Source organism: Fukomys damarensis, unplaced genomic scaffold, assembly GCF_012274545.1.
Source record: "Fukomys damarensis isolate Sample0158 unplaced genomic scaffold, DMR_v1.0_HiC HiC_scaffold_10, whole genome shotgun sequence".
Taxonomy (NCBI): domain Eukaryota; kingdom Metazoa; phylum Chordata; class Mammalia; order Rodentia; family Bathyergidae; genus Fukomys; species Fukomys damarensis.
The window spans coordinates 17,807,679-17,833,416 of NW_022900922.1; the positions used below are offsets into that span (position 1 = coordinate 17,807,679).

The window sequence follows — 25,738 nt, forward strand, 5'->3', positions numbered from 1 at the left end:
TAACTCTTGAATGACTAGGGATTTTTTTTTTTTAGACAAGGTCTTGTTATGTAGTTCAGGCTTGCCTTGAGCTCTATGTATCTCAGGCTGGCCTCCAACTCATAGCAGTCCTTCTGCCTCATCCTCACAGTGCTGGTGATTTTCTAAATTTTTGAATTTCTTTTTGAGTTTTACTGTGTTTCTCCTACACTGCATATCCTTGGGTTTTTTTCTTGATCCATTCACTATGCCAATCTGTCTTGATTGAGTAATTAAGACCATTCACATTTGGAGTTATTACTGAGAGGTACTAATTCTTGTCATTGCATTATTTTCCTGTTGCTAATTTCCTTTGTTTTTGCCTAGTTGATCATCCCACCACGTATACTCATTCTTTTTGACTTACTGACACTATTGGCTTCATTGTCTCTTTCTAGGATATCCCTGAGAACTTTTTGTAATGCTGGTTTGGTGGTCATGAATTTCTTGAGGGGCTCCTTTTCGTGGAAATACCTCATTTCTCTGTCAATTTTGAAGAAAAATTTTGCAGGATACACAAGTCAGGGTTGGGAGTTATATTTTAGGGCTTGAACCACTTTACTCCAAGCCCCCCAGCCTTTGTGTTGAGAAGTCTGCTATAATTCTAATGGATTTGGCTTACATGTGATTTGTTGCCTTATAACAGCTTTTAAGACATTGCTCCTGTGAAGACTTCTGGTACTTTGAGTATAATGTGATGTAGAGAAGTTCTGTTCTGGTTGCAGCTATTTGGGATTTTTTCTTTTCTTTTTTTTTGGTACCGGGGATTGAACTTGCGTCCTTGTGCTTGCAAGGCAGGCGGTGGAACCACGGAGCCAAATCCCTGGCCCTGGGATTCTTTTATTTATTTTTGTTTTAAAATTAATTTATTTGTTTGCTTTGTTGTTGTTTTTTTTATTCTTGAGAGTGGGTATTGTTATATAATTTAGGCTGGCCTTGGGCTCACTGTATAGTCCAGGCTGGCCTCAAATTTGCAGCTATCCTCCTGAGGGCCTGATATTGTATGACTCTATTATTTGAAAGCCATTCATGTCCTCTATTATTCAACAGTTCTAGAGAGCCATGGGGAACCTGAACAGTCAATTCTTGTCCTAAGGTTAGCTTCCTTAATTAACATAACAGCAGCAGAAGTCATTTTATGTTTTCCTAAAATTTTGTAGGTTTTTAGATTATTTACAAAAGTTATCTGTATCAATATACTACCCTTTTTTTTTTTTTTTAAACCAGGGATCAAACTTGGGACCTTGCACTTGTGATGCAGGTGGCAGCACCACTGAACTAAATCCCCAGCTAGTACCACTCTTAATCCTAGAGCAGAAATCCACAATATCTATGTGATCATTAAGACAACACAGGTATTGACTTTCGGCTATTATGTGCTAAATGTAATAGCTATATCTGTGCTAATAGTAGAAAAAAATTCAACAGTAAATTTTATAAACTACCTAAGGATTCACCAAATTTTATGATTACACTATTAAAAATACAGGGTTTGAGAATGGGGGCATGCAAGAGAAACAATCTGAAACATTAAACTCTATAATATGAGAAGGGAGAGAGTAGCAGTACATAGTATCTTATTGGGTAATAGGAGAATGTTTATAGAATTAGATAAAGGTAAACGAAAAAACTGATGAAAAATAGAAGATAAAACAGAAAGAGGGAGGAAAAAAGAATTATAAGATGAGTAAAGATAGCAGAGAAAAAGTTAAAAGGAGAAACATTCAAAGGTGAAGAAGACAAAGTAAAGAAAAAAAGGCCGGGCGTGGTGGTGCATGCCTGTAATCCCAGCACTTGGGAGGCTGAGGCAGGAGGATTGCGGTGAGTTTGAGACCAGCCTGGGCTACATAGTGTGTTCCAGGTCAGTCTCAACTACATAGGGAGACCCTGTCTCAAAAAACCAAAAAAAAAAAAAAGACAAAGAGATAACCAAGAAAGGACAAAGGAAATTTACCAAACCAAAAAAATCATGAAAAAGAAAGGAGGAAAGGAAAGGAAAAAATAAAAAATAAAATGAAGCAAAAACAATGCACCCTGCACACACAAAAACAGAAAGAAAAGAAAAGAAAATGTTTTTCTGTGATTTCAAACATATAGGTATCTTCTGGGATCTACAATTTTGGGACAGTATCCAAGTCAAGATGCATCTCTGCTCACGCTGGTAGATAAAGAAGGCCGTCAAACTTCAGATTCATGTTTGACATAGGCACCGGTAGACAGTAGGATTAGGGTGAGGGCACCAATGCTGTGAACTTTCAAATCCAGAGAAAATCAGGCTGAGCCTGGCCTCTGACCACAGTTGGGGTGGGCCTGTGTCCTTCTGCTCTAACCTCTCAGTGGGGCTCTTGACAGCCTGACTGTGCCTCTCGACCACGCTGTCTCCTGTGGCTATTTCTTACTCAGTTACTGGGGACCCTAGCACTGGGAGTCCTGAAGTGAAGCTGTCCTGTGATTCAAGCAGTCAACCCTTCCCTAGAGTCTCATCCAACCACGTACTCTCTCCAGACGTATGGTTGGACTGGAGTTACTCACCAGATGTTGCCAGTTGAAGGACTCATATGGAAGCAGAATTCCACATTTTCCCTGCAGCTGGCACCATCTGCTGGTTTGTTCTGTTGCTGTATGTCTCCCTGAACCACTCTGGAGGACCCAGTTTTCAAATTGTCTCTGCAGATTCCATCCCTCTTTCCTGAAAACCGCAAGCTGGGAGCTGAGGAGAAGGTACAGATTGTCCCTTACTTCTTTGCCTTGTGTTCTATCCCTTTGATTTCTCTAAAGGTTCTACTTTTTCTGTCAGATCCTTTGTGGTTCTTTGGGATCTACTTCTTTCTTTTTTTCCCCCCGAAAGTTCTTATTTTCCAGTATCTGAATTCTCAGAGAGGCTGAGTTGTAGTTTCTCACCAAGACTCTATTTTCCAGAAGTCTTGATCATACCTTGTAGTGAAGACATTCGCTAAAGAAGACTTCCAGAACTGCTGAAGAAAGTGGCAAGAAGAATAGGATAAGTTTGTCTGAAGCAAGGGGGAGTATTTTCAGGGGACTGGTGGCAATGTTTCTTTTACTGTAATAACTTTTAAAGGGTTCACCAAATATTGTGATCACCACTTTTAGCCATGAGGGAAACTGTTCTATCAGATGTTTTTTGTCTAAACTTTCCAGGAAGATGTAAGACAAATGAAGAAAGGGACATGAACTCCTGTATATTTTTCCAAGAAAAGTGCATGTCAAAAGGAAGTCTGAGCTATAAGTGTGACAGAGGGACCTGGAGGAAAAATTTTATTTCCTGGACGGGGATAATGTCAGTATCACCATTTCCATCATGAAGACAGACTGGAGGCTGTGGGTATAATTGCATTTTTATTGAGTACCTGATGCCTTATAATTGGGAAAGAGTTGACACAAGAGGCTTACAGGCTATTCTTTAACAGACTTACAATGTTGGTTTGGGCAGCCATCTGGAAACTCTGATTTTGGGAACATCCCCATGCATAACTTGAAAGAGTGGCTCATTGTGGTTAAATTATTTGTGCAGATAATGTGGTTAAGCTGAATACCTGACTTTCTTTTGGGTGTCTAGAATTTGAGTATGTGCCAGAAGGGGGTGCCTATGTGACTTGCCCCCAGCGAATCCCCTACCTGCCAAGACTCCAATAAGCCTTCCTTGGTTGGTAACATTTTGTAAGTTCTGCCATAACTTGTTGCAGGGAGTCACACCTTCTGTGACTCCACTGAGTGAGGACTATGGAAGCTTGTGCTTGATTTCCCCATACATTGCCCCATGTGCCTTTTTTCTTTGTTGGTTTTATTTTGTGTCTTTCACTGTAATAAATTGTAGTTATGTGGACAATTAATGCTGAGTGCCGTAAATCTTCCTATCAAATTGTCAGATACAGGGGGGTCTTGGGAGCTCTACACACAAAGTGACCCTAAAAAGGAAGCTCAAGAGGACTATAACTTTGACTTTTGCAAAATTACCCTCATTTCACAGTTACTATATTTGGTAGGGTAGGGCAGTATGGTATAGAGGATGAGATTTGACCCTCACATGAAAGAAACTAAAGTTTGCTCTCTAGTTATGACCTGCACAAATGACTTGACATTCAATTTCTTTTTATGTAAAATATAGACAGTGATATTTGTGTCAAATAACTATTCTGGAGATTAAGTGAGACAATGATACTAAAGCTTAGGTCTGTACCTGGCATATAGTTAGAGCTCAATATTGTTATTTGAGGGAGACATTTGGATTGTATCTTCAAAGTTTCTTCCAATTATAGGCAAGAATGCATCTGACATTGTCAACCCCAAATTACTTCTGATGTTGGAGAAAGTTTGCAGAAAAAAAGAACATTTATATATTGTATTTAAGTTATATAATATTTTAACGTGTATGTACATTTTAACAAGTATGTATTTTTAATGTTATAAAGCTAGTATATACTCACTGTAGGACGTATATAAGCAATATAAAAAGTAAAATGACTCCATGACTTTACATCCTTTCAAGAAGATTTAGTGTTTATATGTATACAGAAATACATTGGTTCATGGTAAAAATGAGTCACTTCCTTCCTACCATTTCACTTTTTATTTGCCATGTGTCTTGACACTTGATATTTTCACATTATTGCATGTTGACAAACTTTATTACTTAGATATGGTGTGGTTTCTTGATTAAACATACTATAGTGAGTTTAGGTAAGCCCTTTCTGACGAACACTTGAGTTAATTCCAGTCTGACGTTACAGTGTTACCATAAGTAAACTCTGCATTTCCAAAAGCAGTTATGAAGGTCTCTCCTACTTGAGAAGAAATAATAAAAGTTTAAGAAAAGAAAATCCTGATGTAAACTGCAAGATAGGGGTATCACACTTGAACCCTGAATTGTATGTGCTACCAAAGGCAGCCTCAGGACACAGATGAGCTTCATCTACTAGCCGATCATACTCTAAAAGAAAATCAAGCTGAAAAAGCTGTGTTCAAACTTAAAATTGAGATTATAAAAGTTGGGACAATTACAGGAGTCTCATTACAAATTTGGATGGAATGAATGGACTTTGTTTCCATCCTGGTTTGATCTGAAAATATGTGAGACAGTTGGGGAAAATCAACAACCAACTGGGTATTTGATGATACAAAGAAATTTGTAATAAATGTGTTAGGCTTGGTGATGATCACTGTGGTTATCTTTATTTAGAATCACATGCTTCCTGGGTTGGATTTAGAACCATCCAGAGGGGGTGACACAATCCCCTGTAGAGGGTGCCTTTGGGGGAGTCTGGAGATGAATTAAATCAGCTATAATTCTATTGGCTATAATTCTGTATTTTTTTTTGTTGTGACAATTTCCATTAAAAGTTGGGAAAACAACTTAGCTTATGGCTAATTTCTACTGGGGTAGAGAGAAGTTATGAAACGACTTGTGGGTGGGAGCCATCTTTTTTAGCATTGGACAAACTTAGTAAAGAAATATTTTATACTTGGTCATAATCCAGGGGTGAGGCCCTCTGAATTCTTAAGGGCAGTGACTCGTAGCAGGGAAAGAAACCAAATGAGCACTTCTGTTTTTTATTTGTTTGTTTGTTTCTTTATTTTTGGTACTGGGGATTGAACTCGGGTCCTTGCGCTTGTTAGGCAGGCTACCGAACCTCTGAGCTAAATCCCCGGCCCACTTCTGTTTTTATTTTTAAAAATGGCTTTGAGAAAAAGCATTAACTTAAAAATCTTAAGAAGAAACCCACAGAATTGGAATTAGTGAGGAACTGTGATAATAATAATAATGGCGAGTTTGTGTCTTTGAGTGAAAAAAAATCTTTCATTTTTTTCCCCCAACTGCTTAGCATTTACCCCCTCTTCCTAACAGTACTTCTCTTCTCAAACCTTCCACTCTATAGTGTGTAGCCCCATGTGACAGTAAACCCACTGTCCAACTCTTCAAAAATGCACCTTTTTCTTGTCACCTGGCAGAGTAAGTTCTCTATGGAGATTCACAGATGGTTTATCTCAGCTTCAACTTTCTTGACCAAGCTGTCTGCACTGAGATATCAGTTTGTTAGCTTCTGCTTTCTGGCATCAAGAGCTACCCACTCTGCCTATCTCCTGGTCCCTTTGTCTTGACTTTCACATCATTATCACTTGTCTTCTGCTGGAAGACAAGATTTTTTTCCATTAGGGAGCAAAAAATATCACTCCTCCGTTGCAAGTTACAACCCACGTAGGGCTCCTAGAGAAAGGACATGCTGGCCAGAATGAGGAATAGAAGAGAGAGAAAAGGAGAGTGGGAGAAAGAGCAAAGAAGGACAAAATTCACCGGGGAGTTACAGGGAGGCAAAGAAAGCAGGGCCAAGTACAGTGGACCCTCAAGTTACAGCCCACCTGACAAACAAACAACTTGGGTTAATTAGGCTAATGAAAGGGTCATCTGCCTCTTGTTATCTATGGTGTGTATCTAGGTAAATATCTAGATCTCAGCTGTACTGACTTATAACCAACTAGAGTTACAACCAGCCCTTGGAAACCGATTGAGTTTGTAAGTCAAGGGCCCACTGTACTTCTGTCCATCCTTCCCCTCTGTGCTCTAACAAGAACAGGATCCACCTCTCCTACCTCTTTACCTTCTTCCCTCAGCCCTCTGTCCCCACGTCAGATCCAGGCCTCCCAGTCAGGCTCCAAACTGAGCAGTTGCATTCCGTGTATCACCTCCCTGACAAACAGCTTCCTGTTGGACTCATCTTCTTCCTCTGGAAGCACTTGTGCTCACGGTCAGCTGCTCTCTCAGTCTTGCCTCACCCTTCCTTGTCTCTGTTTCACAGCCATCATAGACCAACACGCTCAGTTCAGGTTGGTCTAAAACAGACAATTTCACAGAATTGTACCCTTTAGAGTACCAGAGAGACCTGTAAAATAAAGCATTGCCTTTTAAACTACTTGAACTTAAGACAGCTACGTGAATGTTGAAGAATGTTCTCAGAACCTACTGAGTTATTCTGTGTTGCTATTTCCTCTCATATTTCTGAAACTTGGTTTTGGGTATTTCTTCTAGCATCTAAAGCCTGACTGTTATCATTCAGTGAATATGTTCTGAGTCTCTAGCATGCTATGAACTTTGGGATAGGAACTGGTGAAGAAGAAGTTATGGCTGTTAAATGCAACTTTAGAGAGGACACTGGTAAAAAAAAATAGAAATTTTATTTGACCCAGCTATTCCTCTTCTAGGTGTCTTCCCTCAAAAGTTAAAGATAGTATATTACAGTGATACATGCTTACCCATGTTTATAGCAGTTCAATTCATAATAGCTAGATCTTGGAATCAGTATATCCATCAACACATGAAAATTCATTTATATACAATGGAGTGCTGATCTGCCACGAAGAAGAATAAATAAAGTTGACTCATTTGTAGAAAATGGATGCACCCTGAGACCATAATGTTAAGTCAAACAAATCAAACAAATATGTAAATATTTTTTATTCACACAAGTGTAAATATCACATGAGTTTTGTTTTGTTTGTTTGTTTTTTTGTACTGGGAATCGAACTCAGGAACTTGGGCTTGCAAGGCAGCCAACAGAACCACTGAGCTAAATTCCCAGCCCGATATAAGTTCATTATGAGAAACTCAAAGTATAAATAAAGACCAAAAGAAAAGACAGGTAATAGGAAACAAGTTAGATATATACATTTTGCAAATCAGGAGGGGAACAAGAGATGGAGGGAAGAAAGAAAAAGGGAAAGAGGAGGTAAAAAGAATCAAGACGTGTTGTGTACATGTACCGACTCCCCCTGATAAATATAATCATTATGCACTGCAAACATATACTAATAAAAATTTTAAAAAAGCAATAGAAGAAGTAAAAGATCCAAATAATGAATTCTTAAATAACGAGGTATTTTTAGGACTCTGTATAGTTTGCAGAGAAGTTTTTAAGCAACCAAAAATGAAACAATTTGATGTGTTTTAAGAGTGCCTGTACCTCTAGCACACAGATTATGGTTCCCAGACATCATTTTCAACAAGATGAGCCAAATTTTTTAGGAGAAATAGCTGATCCGAAATCTGATACAGGAAACATACAAGAGGCAAGGCACTGTCAAATACAGTTGGGATCATCTTCAAATGTTTCCAACTTATTACCCCACATCTGTAAAAATGGCTGTTATCAAAAGTGCTATAACAGTGGAGGTAGCATCCAGGAGCCCACAGTCCCAGCCGGTCACTTTACTTTCCACTGACCTGACGGTCATCATGCAGAAGAGAAAGTCTTCAGAGGACAAAGATGGATCCAAAGTAACTAAACAGGAGCCCTCAAGATCGTCTGCCAGATTGTCCATAAGACCTGCTCCATCGAAACCTGAACCTAAACCAAGAAAAACATCTACTAAGAAAGAACCTAGAGCCGAGGTTAACAGAGGTGCTAAAGGGCAGAAGGAAGAAAAGGAGGAAGCTGGAAAGGAAGGTACTACACGCTCTGAAAACGTTGAAACTAGAGCTGAAGAGGCACTGAAAATGATCTGTAGATAACAAGGGTGAATGAATTGTCACAAAAATTTGGGGGTGATCTTATGTACCTCTTGGGACACCTTTTAAAAGCTATTTTACCAAGTATTTTGTAAATGCTAATTTTTTTAGGACTCTATTAGTAGGCATCCAAAATATATAAGGGTGGATATTTTATCCTCTCATAATCATGCTTTTTGGAAGTTTTCAAGTAAAATAAAATACTATCTTAATATTCAAAGCTGCGTGTAAAACTGATTGGGCAGTACATGTACCTGCTTTAAGAATTCAAACATGTACATACTGTAGTGTTTTTACTGAGTGTATTTTAATTTTTCATGCAATTTTTCTAGAGCAACAGTCAGTGGTGGTTTTGTACCTAAGCTTTATGTGATTTTAATGAGAAATGAATGGTTGTGGCCACCTGATCTTTGTGGTTTAAAATAAAAGGTTTTCTTGTCTTTAAAAAAAGTGCTATAACAGTGGCTTGTAAGCTTGTGGGTATAAGGGCATACTGCTGATGAGAATGTATATTAGCACACTTAGTGTATAAACAATATAGTTTCTTTAAAAATTAAAAATAGAACAGTATGTGATCCTACAATACCACTACTGGGAATAGTTCCAAATGAATTGAAATCAGTATGTCAAAGGAATATTTAAAAAATATTAAAAGAGAATATCTGCATTCTCATGTTAACTGTATCATTATTCACAGTAGTTGAGATGTGGGATAAACTTATGGGCCCACCAGTGAATGAATGGGTAAAGAAATGTACCCACCCACGCAATTCAGCTTTAGAAATGAAGAAAATCCTATCTCTTGTTACAACAAAGATGAAGCTGGAAGACATTATTAAGTGAAATAAGTCAGGCACAGAAAGATGAGTATTGCCTGACCTGACTTAGTATGTGTGTCCTGGTCCATCTTGTGGATGTTTTAACAAAATATTAGGCTCGTTGACTTATGAACAACAGAAATTTATTTCTCACAGTTGTCTGGAGGCCAGGAAATCCAAGATCAAGGTGCTATCGGGTCTGGGCTGTGGCAAGGACCAGTTTCCTGTTCTGAGGTGGTGTCATGATGCTGATCCTTTGAGGGCCAGGATAGGACACTCCCTTCAACCTGGAGCCCTTACCAGGGTGCACCCCTGCCTGACTTCCTCCGCCCTCAAAGGCTACACCACTTACCAAAGCTGCATCTCCAGTGCAGTTTCCACATGAGTTCTAGAGGGGATATCATCCCACAGACCACAGCCGCATGGGATGTGGAAAAGTGTCTGCAGAGAGGAGTGTGGGATTTGCCAGAGGCTGGGGTGAAGGGTTGGGGAGATGAGGTGTTGGTCACTGGATCCAAAACTTCAGTTGGACAAAAAAAGAAGGAAGAAAGCTCACAAGCTCCACTGTATATCATGGTGACTGCATTTTATATATTAGAGAAAATTGGTGAGAGTAAACATTGAGTGTCTCATCACAAAAGAAAGTACTTGAGGTAATGCATATGTTAGCTAGCTCGATGCAGCCAAGCCGTAATGAATACATATATCAAAACTGCCTGTTGTGTGCCCTAAATATGTACAGTTCTTGTTAATTTAAGACAAAATTTCCCACTAGCCAAGATGAGAAAACCTCTATATTAATACAAATAACAATGGAGTAGCTTAGGTTTATCAAACAGGCTTAACTCTATGGGTTCACAATGATATTGTAACAAATTAGAGGATTCCAGGAAATCAACTCATCATTTTTAAAAATTATTAAGAAAGAATCATGGATTTAATCTCTTTTCTTAACAACCTGTACAACTGTGTAAGCAAGCTGGAGATAAAAGGGAGTTTATCTCACAAAAAGACTATAGTTAATATAGAAAAAAGAATGATCTGGGCATGGGAGCACACATTTGTAATCCCAGCACTCTGGGAAGCTGAAGCAGGAGGATCAGAAGATTCAGCCCAACCTGGGTAATTTAGTAACTTTGGGAGATCCTCTCTCAATAAAAAATAAAAAGGACTGAGGACATAAGAAAGGGGGATTCATTTAAGCTTCTGTGTCTGATTTATTTCATTTAACATGTTCTCCAGTTGCATCCATTTTCTTACAAAGAACTTATTTCTTCTTCTTTATGGTAGAGTAGTATTCCACTGTGTATAAATACCACATTTTCTTTATCCATTCATCTGCTGAGGGACATACACTTCTAAGATCACTTCTAAGATTTAGCTGCTGTGAGTTGTGTCACTACATGGTTATAATTTCTCAATGACTATTAAGGGTCAAATCTGACAAGAAAAAATAATGGATTGAGTTCATTCCATCTTTCATCATATCCTGAAAAGTAAATACCAAAGCAGCATCATATAGTTTTGAAAGTCTTGTGATTATATAGTTCTGGGTGGTGTGTATAATCAAATAGATCATAATGGTGAGGTGGAAATTAATTTTTAAAATATGTGTGAGACCCTGCTCAACAAAGCCATGGTGTAGAGCCAAAGACTCCACCCTATTTGAGGTGGTTTAATTTAGTACGTTTTTGGCAGATCCAAAAGCCATCTTTGTAAAATTTGAAAACTAGAGTTCATTTTGCTTACCCTGTCTTGAGTACTTGTGGTATTCAGTGTGCTCGAGAGATATACAATCCTTGTTTCATGTTAGGTTCCTACATTTGTCACTTTTTCTCAATTAAAAAAGTTTAAATTTTTATTATAAAAGTGATACATTATTGATACCAGATATTTTGTCCCAGCAATGAGAACAGTAACTAAAAACAGATTTTGGTACTAGAGAAGTGGGGTTATGACTGTGACTGTAGCTGACCACATGGTTCAGGAACCTTTGGGACTGGCTTGTAGAAAGAATCTGGAAAGGTTTGGAGATGATGGCTGAAAATGTAAAGCCGAGCTACCTCAGGCTATATATCTGTGGGAGCTTTTGATCAGATCTCAAAAGACCAGAATGCTGATAGAAATTCTGCTGGTAAAGACCAGGCTTTGGAGGTTTCTGCTGGGAAGAAGGACGGCATTGTCTGTTGGACTACAGCTGATGCGTATTAAGCCTCAGCAGAAAGTTGGTCTGAATTTTTGTTTGTGTCCACAGACTTTGCTGGAGACTGAGATTAAGGGTGGCAGACTAATCTGGCAGAAGAAATTTCAAGGCAGTCTAATGTTGAGACAGTGGCATTGGTACTGTTAGGGACTTTTAGCCAGATTTATGTTGAGAATTAAGAGTAAAGAGCCCAGCGGAATGATTTAAAGTGTTTTGAGTTTGGCCAGAAAGGAAGCTCCAATAAGGTTGCAGCCTTCAAAGAGGTACAGAGGAGAAATTGGAAGCTGAAAAGACTAGCAAAAATGAAAAAAGCCAGCTATTTCAAAATAAGACAACAAAAAAGATGGACTGAGTACATCACAAGATCCAACATGACTCCAGCCTCTGCAGCCTCAGCATTGCAAAAGTGAAAGACTGCTTTGAGAAGAGAGGCCCAGAGCACCATGTTCCAGAATGGCAGCAGCCTAGGGAAGATGCTCCTTGGGATTTGGTTCATAGGCACTGGATTCCTATAGCCAAGAGAGAAGGAAGCCTGGCTAATGCTCCAGCTGGTGCCAGACCTTGGGAGCATCCAAATGGCACTGGTTTTAGGTGCATACAGAATGTGAGAGTTGTGGGGTCAGGGAGGCTTCCACCCAGATTTCAGAAGAAGGCCCGGGAGGCCAGGCAGGGTGCCCCTGAGAGGGCAGTGTGTGAAGCTGTGAGTGTGAAGCCAGAGGTGCAGTGGAGACCCCAGAAGTTTGGAGAAACCAGGAATGAGGATCACCTGAGGAAAACTGCAAGAGGAGGCAGAGCTGGCCATTAGAGAAGCCATGAGCTGCTGTAATGGCAAATGGGAAGCACCAAAAGGCACCCAGGGCTTAAAGATAGAAAGTAAATTTTATTTACACCAATGGGCGTGGTCAGGATAATTCCTCAAAGAGCCAGGACCAGTTTTGACAGAACTGTTTCTCAGAAGGTGGCCCGGTGGCCCCTATGACTTGGATTCATGGGGGGCCCAGAGGAGCAACAAGTTGGGTCACAACAGAATGTTCGGTTTTGCTCTCTGCCATGAAAGTCACAGGTTTGCCCCCAATTTTAGCAGTGGCCATGGGCTCTCGGGGGCCCACTATGATAGAGCCCAGTCTATCCTAGTCACTGTTTAGGCCTAACAAGGCGAGGAGAGGTTCAGGCTAGGGTGGGCCTGTGCATCCAGGCTTCTTTGCGTCTTGTAGATGGAGGGGACACTGATCTTTCCAGTGTCCAAACTATCTGCATCAAGCACACTGGTTATAGGCCAAGGGGAATGGCCTCCCTTCAGTCTTGGGTTGTGAGCTGTCTGGTTTTATTGGCAGGACCAATACAAATTGGGCATCTCAGGAGGAGGCTTTCATAGGACTGCTGCAAAGTGTCCTTCTGCAAGCTCAACAACCAGCCTCTCATTGTTGTTCTCTCTTTTCTCCTTTTTCTCTATTGATGAAAACCTTCCAGGCTATCTGCAGTAATTGGGTGGCACTCATCCCTGCAAACCCATCAACCTTTTGATTCTTTCTTCTGATGTCAGCAGCAGATTGAGCAACAAAACCAGCACTGACCAACTGTTGATTCTCGGGAGCCTCAGTGTCAAAGGGAGTATAGGCCCAATAGGCTTCATATAGTCTCTCATAGAATTTGGCTGGACTCTCATCTGGCTCTTGGATGACAGTGGAACCTTTGACATATTTATAGGCTTTTTTCCCTCCTTCCCTGAGGCCTGCTAGGAGAGTGGTATGATATAGCGTTAGAGCCTCAAAAGCTTTTGCTGTGTTGTGGTTCCAGGTGGGACACCTCCAGGGAAGGGCCTCAGTTGCCCAGTGATCAGGGTCAGTGGAGTGGGTAGTGCTTGTGTTACTAGCCAGGGTTGGGCTCCATTTAGGATGTGGCGGTGTTCCTCCCTACTGAAGAGGGTCAGGAGCTGTTGGCAGTTGTCCCATGTCAGCTGATGGATCTGAAAGACAGATGTCAGGAGGTCCATCATCACTTGAGGCTTTTCAGAATATGGTGGAGTGTGACTTTTCCAATTTAAGGGTCAGTGGTGCTCAAAGTCTGGTGATACATCAAAGGCTGTTGGCCCGGTGGTCCCCCTGGCACTCCTGGATATGCTCAGAGAGGCATTTGGAGGTGGGCAGAAGAGTTGGGCTGAGTAGCTGACTGGAGATGATGTCTGATGGGGGAGCCCATTGGTGGTGGAAGGCAAGGAGAAGGCTCTAGCTGAGTGCTTGGTAGAGGTGAGGTTGCTGTGTCTGTTGAAATAGATGAAGCTGGTGACATGGACATTGCAGCCTGGGCTGGCTGAAGAGGTACTGATGAAGTAGTTGAGCCTAGAGGGACAGATGGGGCTGGTGACCCAGGCACCAGAACTTGAACTGACTGTGGGGATATGGGTAAGGTGCAGTGGCTTGAGCCTGCAGGACATATGGCAGGGGTAGGTCTGGCTCTAAGAGATGGATCTTGTCAGAGTACTTGGTAAAGTTTGTCTGGCTGGGGTTGCCCTGAGGCAGTATGCCATGAGAGGCTTGTCTTAACAACCAGAACAGTCTTTGTATTGCCTTCAGTGCAGATCTGGAGCCAAGGTGGCAGGCTCTGGCAAAGACTAAGCCAGGAATCTATGTAAGGAAATCAGTCAGGGTGTCCTTCTTTTCTGGGTTCCCTGACTTTGTTCCAAACTTGTCGAACAATTGCAATGTTTAAAGTCCCTTCAGGTGGCCGATCAGGGCACAGTTTCGACCAGTCAATCTTACAAAAGGGGTGGAGCTTCTGGGGTTTCATTCTCACTCCATAATCATCAGAGTGGCCCTTCTTAAAATTCAGCAGCACACAATTAAAATAAAGTGATTCATTATTATTTTAGAAAATTTATAAAAGTATACAAGAGTTTAAAGACACAAGTAGACATCTTAGAAGACATAATATTTACCAAACTTATTTCTTCACAGAATCCAGGGTAAAAAGCAAGCGATGTCATCGAACATGATAGATTTCTGAGGGACACCCTCTTCACTTCTGTAATCTGTGTCTTCAGGGTAGGGTTCCCCGGCAGAAGGTCATTCATTCATTCGATTTAGCTGATTTGGGAGGCACCACAGCATGCTGGGAAATGCTTTAGGATCCTCTTTGCTACAGACCACCTAGAAAACACTTATAGGCCATTCTGTGTGCAGAATGGTGTTATATGGGTAATTGTGACCGTAACAACTGTTCTCTCAACAAGTATTTCTTTTGGTTTTTTTTTTTTTTCTTTTGGCACTGAGGATCAAACTCAGGTCTTTGTGCTTGCGAGGCAGGCGGCAGAACCACTGAGCTAAATCCCCAGCCCTCAACAAGTATTTCTTTTGGTTTTTTTTTTTTTTCTTTTGGCACTGAGGATCAAACTCAGGTCTTTGTGCTTGCGAGGCAGGCGGCAGAACCACTGAGCTAAATCCCCAGCCCTCAACAAGTATTTCTGTCTTGTCTCCTTTCACCAGGCAGCACTGTAAGCCCTGTGGGTATGGAGATTAACAAAGCAGAAGTTGTTCTCTTGTGGAGCTTATTCTGAGGGAATGGAACAGAGACAGACAACTCCCCCCGCCCCTCTCTCTCTCTCTCTCCTCTCTCTGCTTTCTTGTACTGGAGGTTGTGCCTAGGGCCTTCCCATGGAGCCACATCCCCAGCCATTTTCATTTTCTATTTTGAGACAGGATCTCAAGTTACCTGCACTGGCCTTGAACTTGAAATCCTCCTGCCTCAGCCTCTCAAGTAGCTGGGATGACAAATGTGTACCACTGCACCTGGATTTCATGTTTTTTGTTTTGTTTTGTTTTTGTACCAGGGATCAAACTTGGGTCCTTTTGCTTGTGAGGCAGGCACCAGAACCACTGAGCTAAATCCCCGGCCCCTGGATTTCATGTTTTTAAGTGTTGGGGACACACAGCTGACTTTTGCTGCTGTTAGGAGCGTGGTCTTCCAAGGAGTCAGATCCTCAGTCCTACACTGTTCCCAGGGCTGTGTGGCTTCTAACGATTCTTTCCTTCAATCACTCCTGTTTTTTGGAGGACACTGCTCTGTGCTGTCTAATTTATTTGTAGAATTGCAGTTTCCTATATTTTATCTTTTTTTCCCCTTGAAGGTGGGTAAGTATTGTTTAGATCTGGTTCCCATTTCTGTATCTTGCCTATAAGTAGAAATATGAGTCATCCTTAATATTTTTATTCCTTGGGCAGTTTTTGGTTTTTACTTGCGGTTTTAATTTACATCTCTCTGATCTAGTGGTGTTGGAAACTTTTTCATATGCTCTTGGCCATTTGTACATATTTTTTTGACATCTATTTAAATCTTTGGGTTTTTTTTTTTTTTTTTTTTTTTTTTTGGTTCTGGGGATCAAACTCAGGACCTTGTGCTTGTGAGGCAGGTGGTGGCACCACTGAGCTAAATCCCTGGCCCAATCTTTTGCTTTTTTAAAGAACACGTATTTCTTGTCTTTTTATTTTGAGTTGAAGGAATTCTTTTTATATAGAGTTTTGTGTGTGAGTTTTTTGTTAGGTATTTTGTAAATAAATTCTCCCAGTGTGTGGCTTGCCCATTCATTCTTTGTAATATCATCTTTATAAGTAAAATTAAAAAAAAATCATGGAAATTTAAAAAATTAATTTAAAAATGTTTATGGGGCACAGTGTATTGTTTCTACACATGTATATAATGTGTAATGATCAGGTCAGGGAAACAGCACTTTGGAAATTCATCATTTCTTTGAGTGGACAGTATTTAAATTCTTCGATAGTAAGTATGAAATGATTTAGTTTTTAGTATATATGTTGCTGAAGAGAGCACTGAAATGATTTAGTTTTAATATTAGTTATCCTACCATGCTATAGAACACGAGAAGTTATTTCCTCTAAAGGATAGCCTTTTCAATAAACGGTGCTGGAAAAACAGTATACTCACATGGAGAAAATTGAAAGTTGACCCTTAACTCCTACCTGTACAAAAATCAGTTCTAGTCTTCCCACAAGGAAGACTGAAACTCTGAAAATACTAGAAGAAAATATAGCGGGTACACTGAAAGGCATCGGTATGGGGGATGGATAGGACAAGAAAGCCCAGTAAAGAATAGTAAAAAGTGACCAGTGGATTACAGCAAACTGAAAAGCTTCTGCACAGCAAAGGAAACCATCAACACGGTGAAGAGACAGCCAACACAATGGAAACTATGTTTGTCACCTATTCACAGAGTTAATACCCAGAACGTATAAGGAACCAAAAAACTTTACCAAAAAATCTAAGTAATCCAAATAAAAAATGGACAATAATCTGACGATACTTCTCAAAAGAAGAAATATAAATGGCCAACAAATACATGTAAAAAGGCTCAATATCATTAGTCATCAGGGAAACACAGATCAAAGCCATAATGAGGTAGTTAGAATGGCTATTTTCAAAAAATGAGAACAATAACAAAGCTGGTGAGGATGTGGGGGAAAGGAACTTTCATATGCTGTTGATGGGGAGTATAAATTTACAGGTACTGTGGAAGACAGTATGGAGATTCCTTAAAAATCCTAAAAATAGATCTACTCTATACCCACAGGAAAGCAGCGTAGTGAAGAGATACCCACATATCCCCATTTACTGTGGCATTTGTCACAAAGGCTAAAATATGGAATCAGCCCAGGTGCCCATCTGTAGAGCACTGGATAAAGAAAATGTGGTATATGTATGCAGTGGAGTACTAATCAGCCATAAAGAAGAAGGAAAGCTTGTCATTAGAGGGAGCTGGAGGATATTTTGTCCAGTGAAATAAGTCAGACAAAGAAAGGCAAGTTCCACATGATCTCTATCCTGTGTGAAAACTAAAAACAGTGAACTTGAATGTAGAGCAGAGATTAACAGAGGTTGGGAAGGTGTGAGTGTGGAGGAGGTGGGTGAAGAGAAGAGGTAGGATTGGATCATTTTATACTGCATGCATGAATTAAACTAGCCACCAACCCAATTAATATGTACAGTTAATGCACACTAATAAAAATAAGTTTTAGAAATAAAATAGATGGCTTAGCCCATTGCTTTTTGGGGATGCACCCCTGTGAGACACTTCAGCTTGGGCAGGCTTGGGTCTGTGTCTCTTGAGCCCTCTGAGGTCACAAAATGCAAAGCTCAGTGTCCTCCTTCTGCTCCTTCTTTGCCCAACAATGGTAGCTCTGGTACTTTCCCCATTTCCTTACAAATCCCTGTCCTCACCACATCCTCACTGACTGGAGAATTCCTTGCCATCGGGTAGTTCATTGACTCTTTTAAGATTCTTGTCAGATATTTTGTTCAGTTGTTTTTAACAATAGGATCCATTTAGATATTTAGCTGACTGAATGCAAAAATCTCAGTTTTACTAGAAACAATCCAAATTTAATAGATGGTACCTCAAGATCTGTTAAGCTACTTTTTTATGCTCTTTCCTCTATATAATCTCAATATATTGTAGCCAAGTATATGTATTTTCAACAACTACGGTCCAAAGAGGAACTGGGAAGTCCATAAAGAGGAAATTCAGAAGAAATTGTTTTCTGCTAAACACTTCTGTAACAGTCTAGACTTGGATTAATTTTTTAAAATGATACCACAATATTTCAAAATGGACACCACAAACCACTTACATCCATCTGCTTGAAACTACTCAGGAAAATTATACTTTCTATTTTTAGCCTTTACTTCTTTTCAGGTTATACTTCTAGTAGCCTTCTTCCAAAACTGAAATCACACACAAATAAGCTGTAGTGGGTCACGTGGTCCCTCTCCCAAAGATGTGTCCACCCAGAACCTCTGGGAGGAAAAAGGATCTTTGCAGAAGTACAGTAAACCACCCCCACCCCATATCCAGCTTTGTGCCCACAGTCAGAAATCATTATAATAAATTAAGATCATTTGAATGAGAAAGAGACAACACTTATATAACTTTTATATACAGTACATGATTGTAATTATTCCATTTTATCATGAACTATTGTTAACATCTTAGTGTGCCTAATCTATAAGTTAAAATCATACAGAATTTTGTATAATGTGCAGTTTCAAGCGCACACCGGGGTCTTGGCACATGTCCCCCGGGGTTACAGGGAGACTACTGTAATAGGCCATGGCCCCCAAAATGAGATTGTCCAGGCTTATCTGAGTGGGCCCTAAATCCAATGATTGGTGTCCTTCTAAGAAGAGAAGACAAGAGAGGAGAACAGAGTAGAGACCACATGGAGATACAGGAAGCAGCTGAAATGAAGTATGTACAAGCTCAGGAGGACAAGGACAGCCAGTGGCCACTGGGAACTGAGAGTGGCAGGGACAGATTAATCTCTTGGTGCCTCCACAAGGAGCCCATATCTTGGTTTTTCACTAGTGGGCTCCAGACTGTGAGCGAGTGCATTTCTGTTGTGAAAGCACTTGATTTGGGGTCCTCTGTTCCAACAGCCTTAGGAAACCAACCCACAAATTCAGAGAGCCCCTCTCTCTGCTCCAAGAAGATTTTAAAGTCTGCAATCTAGTTTCTCATGAAGAATGACCAAGAAGGTGAGGGGTGGGAAGGGGGCTTCTCTAGGGTTCCTCTGATTTCCAGACTTTTGGCGGGGAGGTCAGTTTGTGTGTTTAAAATGTTCAACAAACATGACGCCATTTTAACAGCCACTGTGAATTTTTTAAAAATCACGGCTGCCCCTGTGATCAGCACCCCCTTTATTCCCCACTAAGGCCATGTTCCTGGGCTCTGACATTTCCTGCTGTCCTGTTCTTCAGTGCCAGCCCTGCTGCTGCAGATGCCCTGAAACAGGCTTTCTGGAACTTTTGGCATCAGTCTGCACTCAGTACAGAAGTGGATTTTATCCGATGAAGACCAATCAGAGAAGAGCTCCTAAAATTGCTATAGTAGGTGCTAAACTAGGACTCGATTTTGCTGTCACCACAGCAGCTCTCTAAGTTAGGTATTGTCATGATTATTTTATGAGTAAGGGCATTTTGTTCACAGTTCGAATCAAAGATCTAGAGTTGGACGAAAGCTTAGAGTTGCTGGGCTGACTGCTTCATTAAGTAATTGACAATTTTTCAGTAACTGTAATGTATGAGACTCTAAGATATTCTGGTGTTTCAAATGTAATCTTTGTATTGCAAGCTTCATCTGCTGCTGAGTAAAAAAAGTCCCTACAAGCAAGAGTATAGCAGTTTTGTAGTATAGTAAATTGGATATTTTAAGACAAAATAATATAGCAGGTAATTTTTACACATCCTAAATCAAAAAATGTACATTAACAAAAATAGGTTGCAGAGCCCTATTTATGTTAGTACCTACACATCTACTTTATTCTTAATAAAGAGCTTCACTGTGCCCCACTGAATGGTGCCCATTGCTCTATTAGTGCTAACAATAAAAATAGAAATAAAAAAGTAAAAATTTACGAATGGGATTACATATGTCAATTTTGTTGCAACAGGACATCTTATTCAGCTTGTCTGAGATAATTCTTTAGGTAACTAGAAGAGTTGCTGAGTTGAAAAAAATTCACATTTAAAAGTGGTTATATAAATTATTATATAGAGTGCCAAATTGCCAGAAAAAGCTACATCAGCCTGTGCTCCACTAGCAGCGCTACAAACCAGTGTGCAAATGAACACTGATTGTTGTTTGTATTTTACATTCTGCCAATGCCAAGGGGAAACAGGGGCCTGATCCTATTTTAGTGGATGGGGACTTTCAGCTTATTTCTCTGTATCTGCGTGCCCTGCCAGAGGCCAGAATTCCTCCCACGGCCCTCTGCAGCAGCCCCGGGTCCTTCTTGCAGGTCTGGAACATCTCTCATTGCCTAGAGGACCTGTGTGCTCACTGTCCTCTTCAGGGTCAGCCTAAGTTAGTTGCACCTGGCTGTGTCACCCAGGGAGCATAGTCCTTAGTCCTGAAGTGCTGGCCACTGTGCATCCTTCTGTTGGATGTTGGCCTGGTGCCTGCAGACATCCATGCTTGGCCCACACTGTGGGGTAGTAAGCATATTTCCCCTTCAGTTAGCTCTGAAGGACCCTATATTAGATCTGTACTGTGTGAAGCCAATGGTGTATCTATGACCCACTTCCGTAACGCTCTGTAATGCGCCTTCCTTTTATATGAATAGAAATCTAATTTAAATGTTTGAGTACATGTTTTTTTCAGAGGTGAAAATTACCATTGGTGATGGTCCTACAGCCCAGGGACAGGTGCTTGGTCACACAGTTCAGTACTCGGGACTTTTAACATCTGGGGTACAATCACTAGGACATTGGTCTGGGCAAGGATTTTAAAAATTTAACCCTAAAAGCAAAGCATCAAAAGTAAAGATTTACAAATGGGATTACATATATCAAATTAAAAAGCTTCTGCACAGCAAAGAAAACAATCAACAAAGTAAAGACACAATCTACAGAACAAGAGAAAAACTTACCAGCTTTTCCTCCAACAAGGGCTCAATCTGAAGAATATTTAAGGAACTCACAATACAAAGCAGAAACCAAATAATTAATTTAAAAATGGGCAAGTAATTCAAATAGATATTTCTCAAAGAAGATATACAAATGGCTAGCAAGTATATGAAAAATCATTCAATATCACTAATCATCAGGTAAATGCAGTTCAAAACTGTTATTCTGTCACCCTAGTTAGAATGACTATTACAGAAATGAAAACATACCAGATTTGCTGGTGTGGAGGCTGAAGAGGAAGCGGAACTCTTCCCCATTTTTGATGGGGATATAAATTGGTACAACCATTATGGAAAACAGTATGGAGGTTCATCAAAAAACAAACAAATGGGCCAGGGATTTAGCTCAGCGGTTCGGTGGCCTGCCTTGCAAGTGCAAGGACCAGAGTTCAATCCCCGGTACCAACCCCCCCCCCAAAAAAAAAAAACCAAAAACAAACAAACAAGAAATAGATCTACCATATACCAAATAAATATCTACTACTGGGCATTTATCCAAAGGAAAGATATTGTACCACTCTTTTTCTATGAATGTAAGCATGGTTTATCTTTTTCTAGTCTTTTACTTCTAACTTTCCTTTGCTGTACTTCAAATGAATTTCTTACAGACTGTTGGATCACGTTTTATTTTTATTGCCCCTGCCAATTCCTGTCTTCTTTTTTTTTTTTTTTTTTTTTTTTTTTTTTGAGACAGGGTCTGGCTGTGTAGTTCAGGCTGGCCCTGGGCTCCTTATGTAGCCCAGGCTGGCCTTGAATTTGTGGTGATCCTCCTTCCTGCCTCAGCCTCCAAAGTCCTGGGATTATAGGTACGTGCCACCATGTCCAGATCTTTTTTGGAACTATTTGTGGGTTCCTTGAACACGCTTTAGGATTTGATCTTGATTTAATTAGTACTAGGGATGGGATCCAAAGCCTTCACATTGAGCTATATCCTTAGCCTTTTCTATTTTTATTTATCTATTTTTTTCAGCTTTAATTGAATTTATTGGTACATTTTAGGGATACAGTGCAGTTACATTCATTGTTGGGATCTTGTACCTCTACATGACAAGTCTTGATTCTCATTTTTTCCCCTTACCCCTGCCCTTCCTTCACCCCTCCTCCCCTCCCCATCTACAAACACTTTATTTTCATCTTTTCATTCTCTCACATTTTTTTCTTTTCCCTTATTACCCTTCCCCTACCCATCCCACCTTCCCTACACCTTTAGTTATTTATCTATTTTTTAAAAAATTTTTGAGACAGGGTCTCAATAAGCAGCTAAGTTGTCCAAGCTAGGCTCTAATTGGTGATCCTCCTGCCTCAGCTTTCCAGAGTGCTGGGATTACAGGTGTGTGCCACCATGCCTGGCTTCTGTTACATTTTTTAGCCAGGTAAAGGAGAATCTTGGATAAATGAAACTGTTTCATCTTGACTGGAACCAGAAGGTGTTGAGTATTTTATTTAATTGTGTTTAAAATATATATAGCATAAAATTTACCACCTAACCTTTTTGAAGTGTATATTTGCAAAGTTCAGTAATGACCATCACCAGTTTTTCCAGAAAATTTTCATCATCTCAAACAGAAATTATGACTACCTTAATCAGTAACTCCTATCTACCTTCTCCCTCCAGCTGCTACCAACCCTTATTCTCCTTTCTGTCCCTATGAATTTGACTGCTTTAAGTACCTCATATAAGGGGAATTATACAATATATACCCTTTTATGTTAAATTTACTTCACTTAACATAATATTTGCAAGTTGCATCCATGTTGAAACATATCTTAGTAATGTGTACTCTTTATGACTGAATAATATTCCATTGCATATGTACCACATTGTATTTATCTATCTCTAGATGTGAATTAGGGCTATTTTTACTTTTGGGTATTACGCTATAGATATTGGTGCATCAGTACCATTTGAGTCTTTGCTTTTCTTTCTTTTGGCTACTTAGAAATGTAATTTCTGGATCCTTTTTAGTCATTTCTTCTACAAGACGTTTCCCAAATATCCTAGGACAGCGTCGTGACTGATTTAACCAGAGTTTGCAGAAGATGGGTGATAGAATGTTGTACAATGGTTTACTCATTTCTTTCTTGTTGGGAGAGTTTTGTTTTCATTGCTTATTTGCATTTGGCAAAAGCTAAGCAATTTACAATTGTGTTTTCGTAAGACTCCTCACGAGTGTTTTTATGCTTCCTTATTCACGTGCATTAATTGTATACATGCTGTAATGCGTACAGTGTATTTCTATTCATGCATGTATCTCTCTCTTGCTTTAGAACAGGATCTCATTTAAAGGAGTCCCTCAAAGTCCTCCAGTTACTCCTGTCATTTATTCCTAAGGCTTAAAGTAATGTGGGTGGCAAAGGGAAGGTAATGTGGGGTTGGCATCCTCCAAAGGCTTCTCTCTCTGCGGGATATGCTATTTGGGTGGATCAAGATCTGAGATTAGAAGGCAGAAGTATTTCTGGAAAACTTTTTTTAGGCCATGCTTTGGAGCAGTCTTATTGGGATGTATGGAATCAAGAACCATAAAGAATCAAGATTGACACAGAGACCTGGTTCCTATTATCAGGTTTGCTACTAAGTAGACATGTAAATTTAGGAAAAAGATCTAACTTCTTAGAGCCACAGCTATGTTATAAAATATGGGGAGTTGGGAATGGGAGGAAGCAGGATTGGGCTGGCAGTAAAAGATATCCCTTTCAGTTCCGGACAGCTACAGTTTAACTCGGGGGATTGTTTTCTTTTTAAAGGTCAAGTACTTAGGTTTTCTTTTTTTTTTTTTTCTCCTTTACTGGGGAATGAACTCAGGACTTTGAGCTCGCCAAGCAGGCAAGGTGCCACTGAGCTACATCCCTGGCCCAAAATTCTTAGTTTTATAAAACCTCAATTCTTTTAGATCTAGCCCTTCTTGATTTATAGGGTTGAACTAATTCTAAATGCCTTATCCTAGAAGCCATTATCTTTATCTACTCAGCCACACCTTACTTAGCTAAAATTATGCAATGTGCATTTATCTAATATAACAAAGGTTTCCTCTGGATATGTTCTCTACTATATGTACAGATCCTGCTGTAGTCTATAATACATTAGAAAAAGAAGCTCTTTTCAAACTTCTTCTACCCTTGTTAGCTGCTTCTGTAAACACACCTGACTTTCACAGATGTCTGGCTTCTGTGTATACTCTTCTTCCACTTCAGACTAAATTTATTGTTGAAATTAGACATTTGGAAATTGCTTTTTCTCAACCTTCATCTCATTTTTACAGACTGGCGTTAGTGTCACTCTTGCTTGTTCTTTCATTTATTTATTAAAAATTATGCTCTATGTTGTATAGAAGGAATGCACTTGTGTGTGTGTGTGTGTGTGTGTGTGTGTGTGTGTGTGTGTGTCTGGGGGTTTTGGGGACTGAAGCCAGGGCCTCACATATGCTAGGCTAGTGTTTTACCCTTGAGCTGCACCTACAGCCCAGAAGGAAAAAATTCTGAAGTTCTGTAACACACTAGAGTCACTAAGGTTGGGAACAAATGTCTATTTTAAAAATAGCTAATAGGATTTTGAAGGTTCCCAATACAAGTAAATGATGAATATCTAACAAGGCAGAAGTTCAAATTGACCTGATCATTTTGCACGTTATAAGCATACACTGAAATGTCATGCTCTACCCCACAATATGTATAATTACTATGTGTCAAATAAAAACAAAGAACACATTTAAAAAAATGATGTACCATGGTGAATTTCAGGGACTTAGCAACAAACAAGACAGACAGGGCCCTGGGTCATGTTCGGGGTGTTCAGGGATGAAGGTGGACTCCGAGAAAGTAGTCAGTGTGCTGAATGTCAAGAAGGAACATGAAGAGTTCTAGATGCTCTGGAGTCTTATGTTGTAATCAGAGATTCCTAGGTGAAATATTTGACATTTAACCTGAAACATGAGTAACGAGCCAGCCCAGAGGGAGGGTGCACATTTCAAGGAGAGGGGACAGATGAAATGAGAAAGTCCTTGGGCTATGGGAACAACTGCCATTAGGAAGATTGCAGTGGCCAAACAGAGAGGCCTGGGGAGTGTGGTGCAGCAGGGGCCTAAAAATGTGGCTCGATCAGGTCAGGATGCACACGAAGGCCCTGATAAGGACTTTGATCAGGGCGATCTCCCTGATGTTGGAAGTCACTAAAATCTTAAAGAGTAAAAGATAAAAATCAACTCTGACATTTAAAAACATCTCAGTTAGCTGTAATGCTGCAGGTAGGTTGGAGGTGGGGTTTGCCCGAAGAGAGGCAGGGGGTCAGGTAGGGTGTTCACCTTTTCAACAAGAGGAATGTGGACTTGGGCAGCGTGTTTCCTTCAACGGGAAAGGACTTGGTGTTCTGTGTTGGGGGAATGAGGGAGCCCCAAAGGAGTGGGTTTCAAGCAGATCATTGTCAAGCATGGCAAATGCAACTGAGGATAGAGAAGACTGAAGTACACTGTTTGACTAGCATGTTGTGGAAGATATTCTTAGGGAGAATGCTTTCAGTGAGGCAAAGGGAATAAAATCCTTTGAGTGGGTTGGGGAGTGAATGGAAGGGTGGGGAGAGCGAGAAAAGGAGAGATATTTCCAGAATTTTGTCTATGAAAGTAAAGAAAGGGCTGGGGATGGAGCTCAGTAGTTCCGCTGTCTGCCTTGAAAGTGCAAGGTCCCAAGTTTGATCCCCAATACAAAAAAAAAAAAAAAA

At 40.2% G+C, this 25,738-nt stretch overlaps 2 protein-coding genes across 2 annotated transcripts in view; both read left to right on the forward strand.

The window, feature by feature from the left end:
- LOC104861497 (cytidine monophosphate-N-acetylneuraminic acid hydroxylase) overlaps positions 1–25,738 on the forward strand; it is a 147,772-nt gene that overhangs the window by 32,171 nt on the left and 89,863 nt on the right. The window lies entirely within an intron of this gene.
- Positions 8,264–8,552, forward strand: LOC104861496 (high mobility group nucleosome-binding domain-containing protein 3). The gene is given in 2 exon segments (XM_010622971.2): positions 8,264–8,526; positions 8,528–8,552. Coding segments are annotated over 2 exon segments (288 nt in total).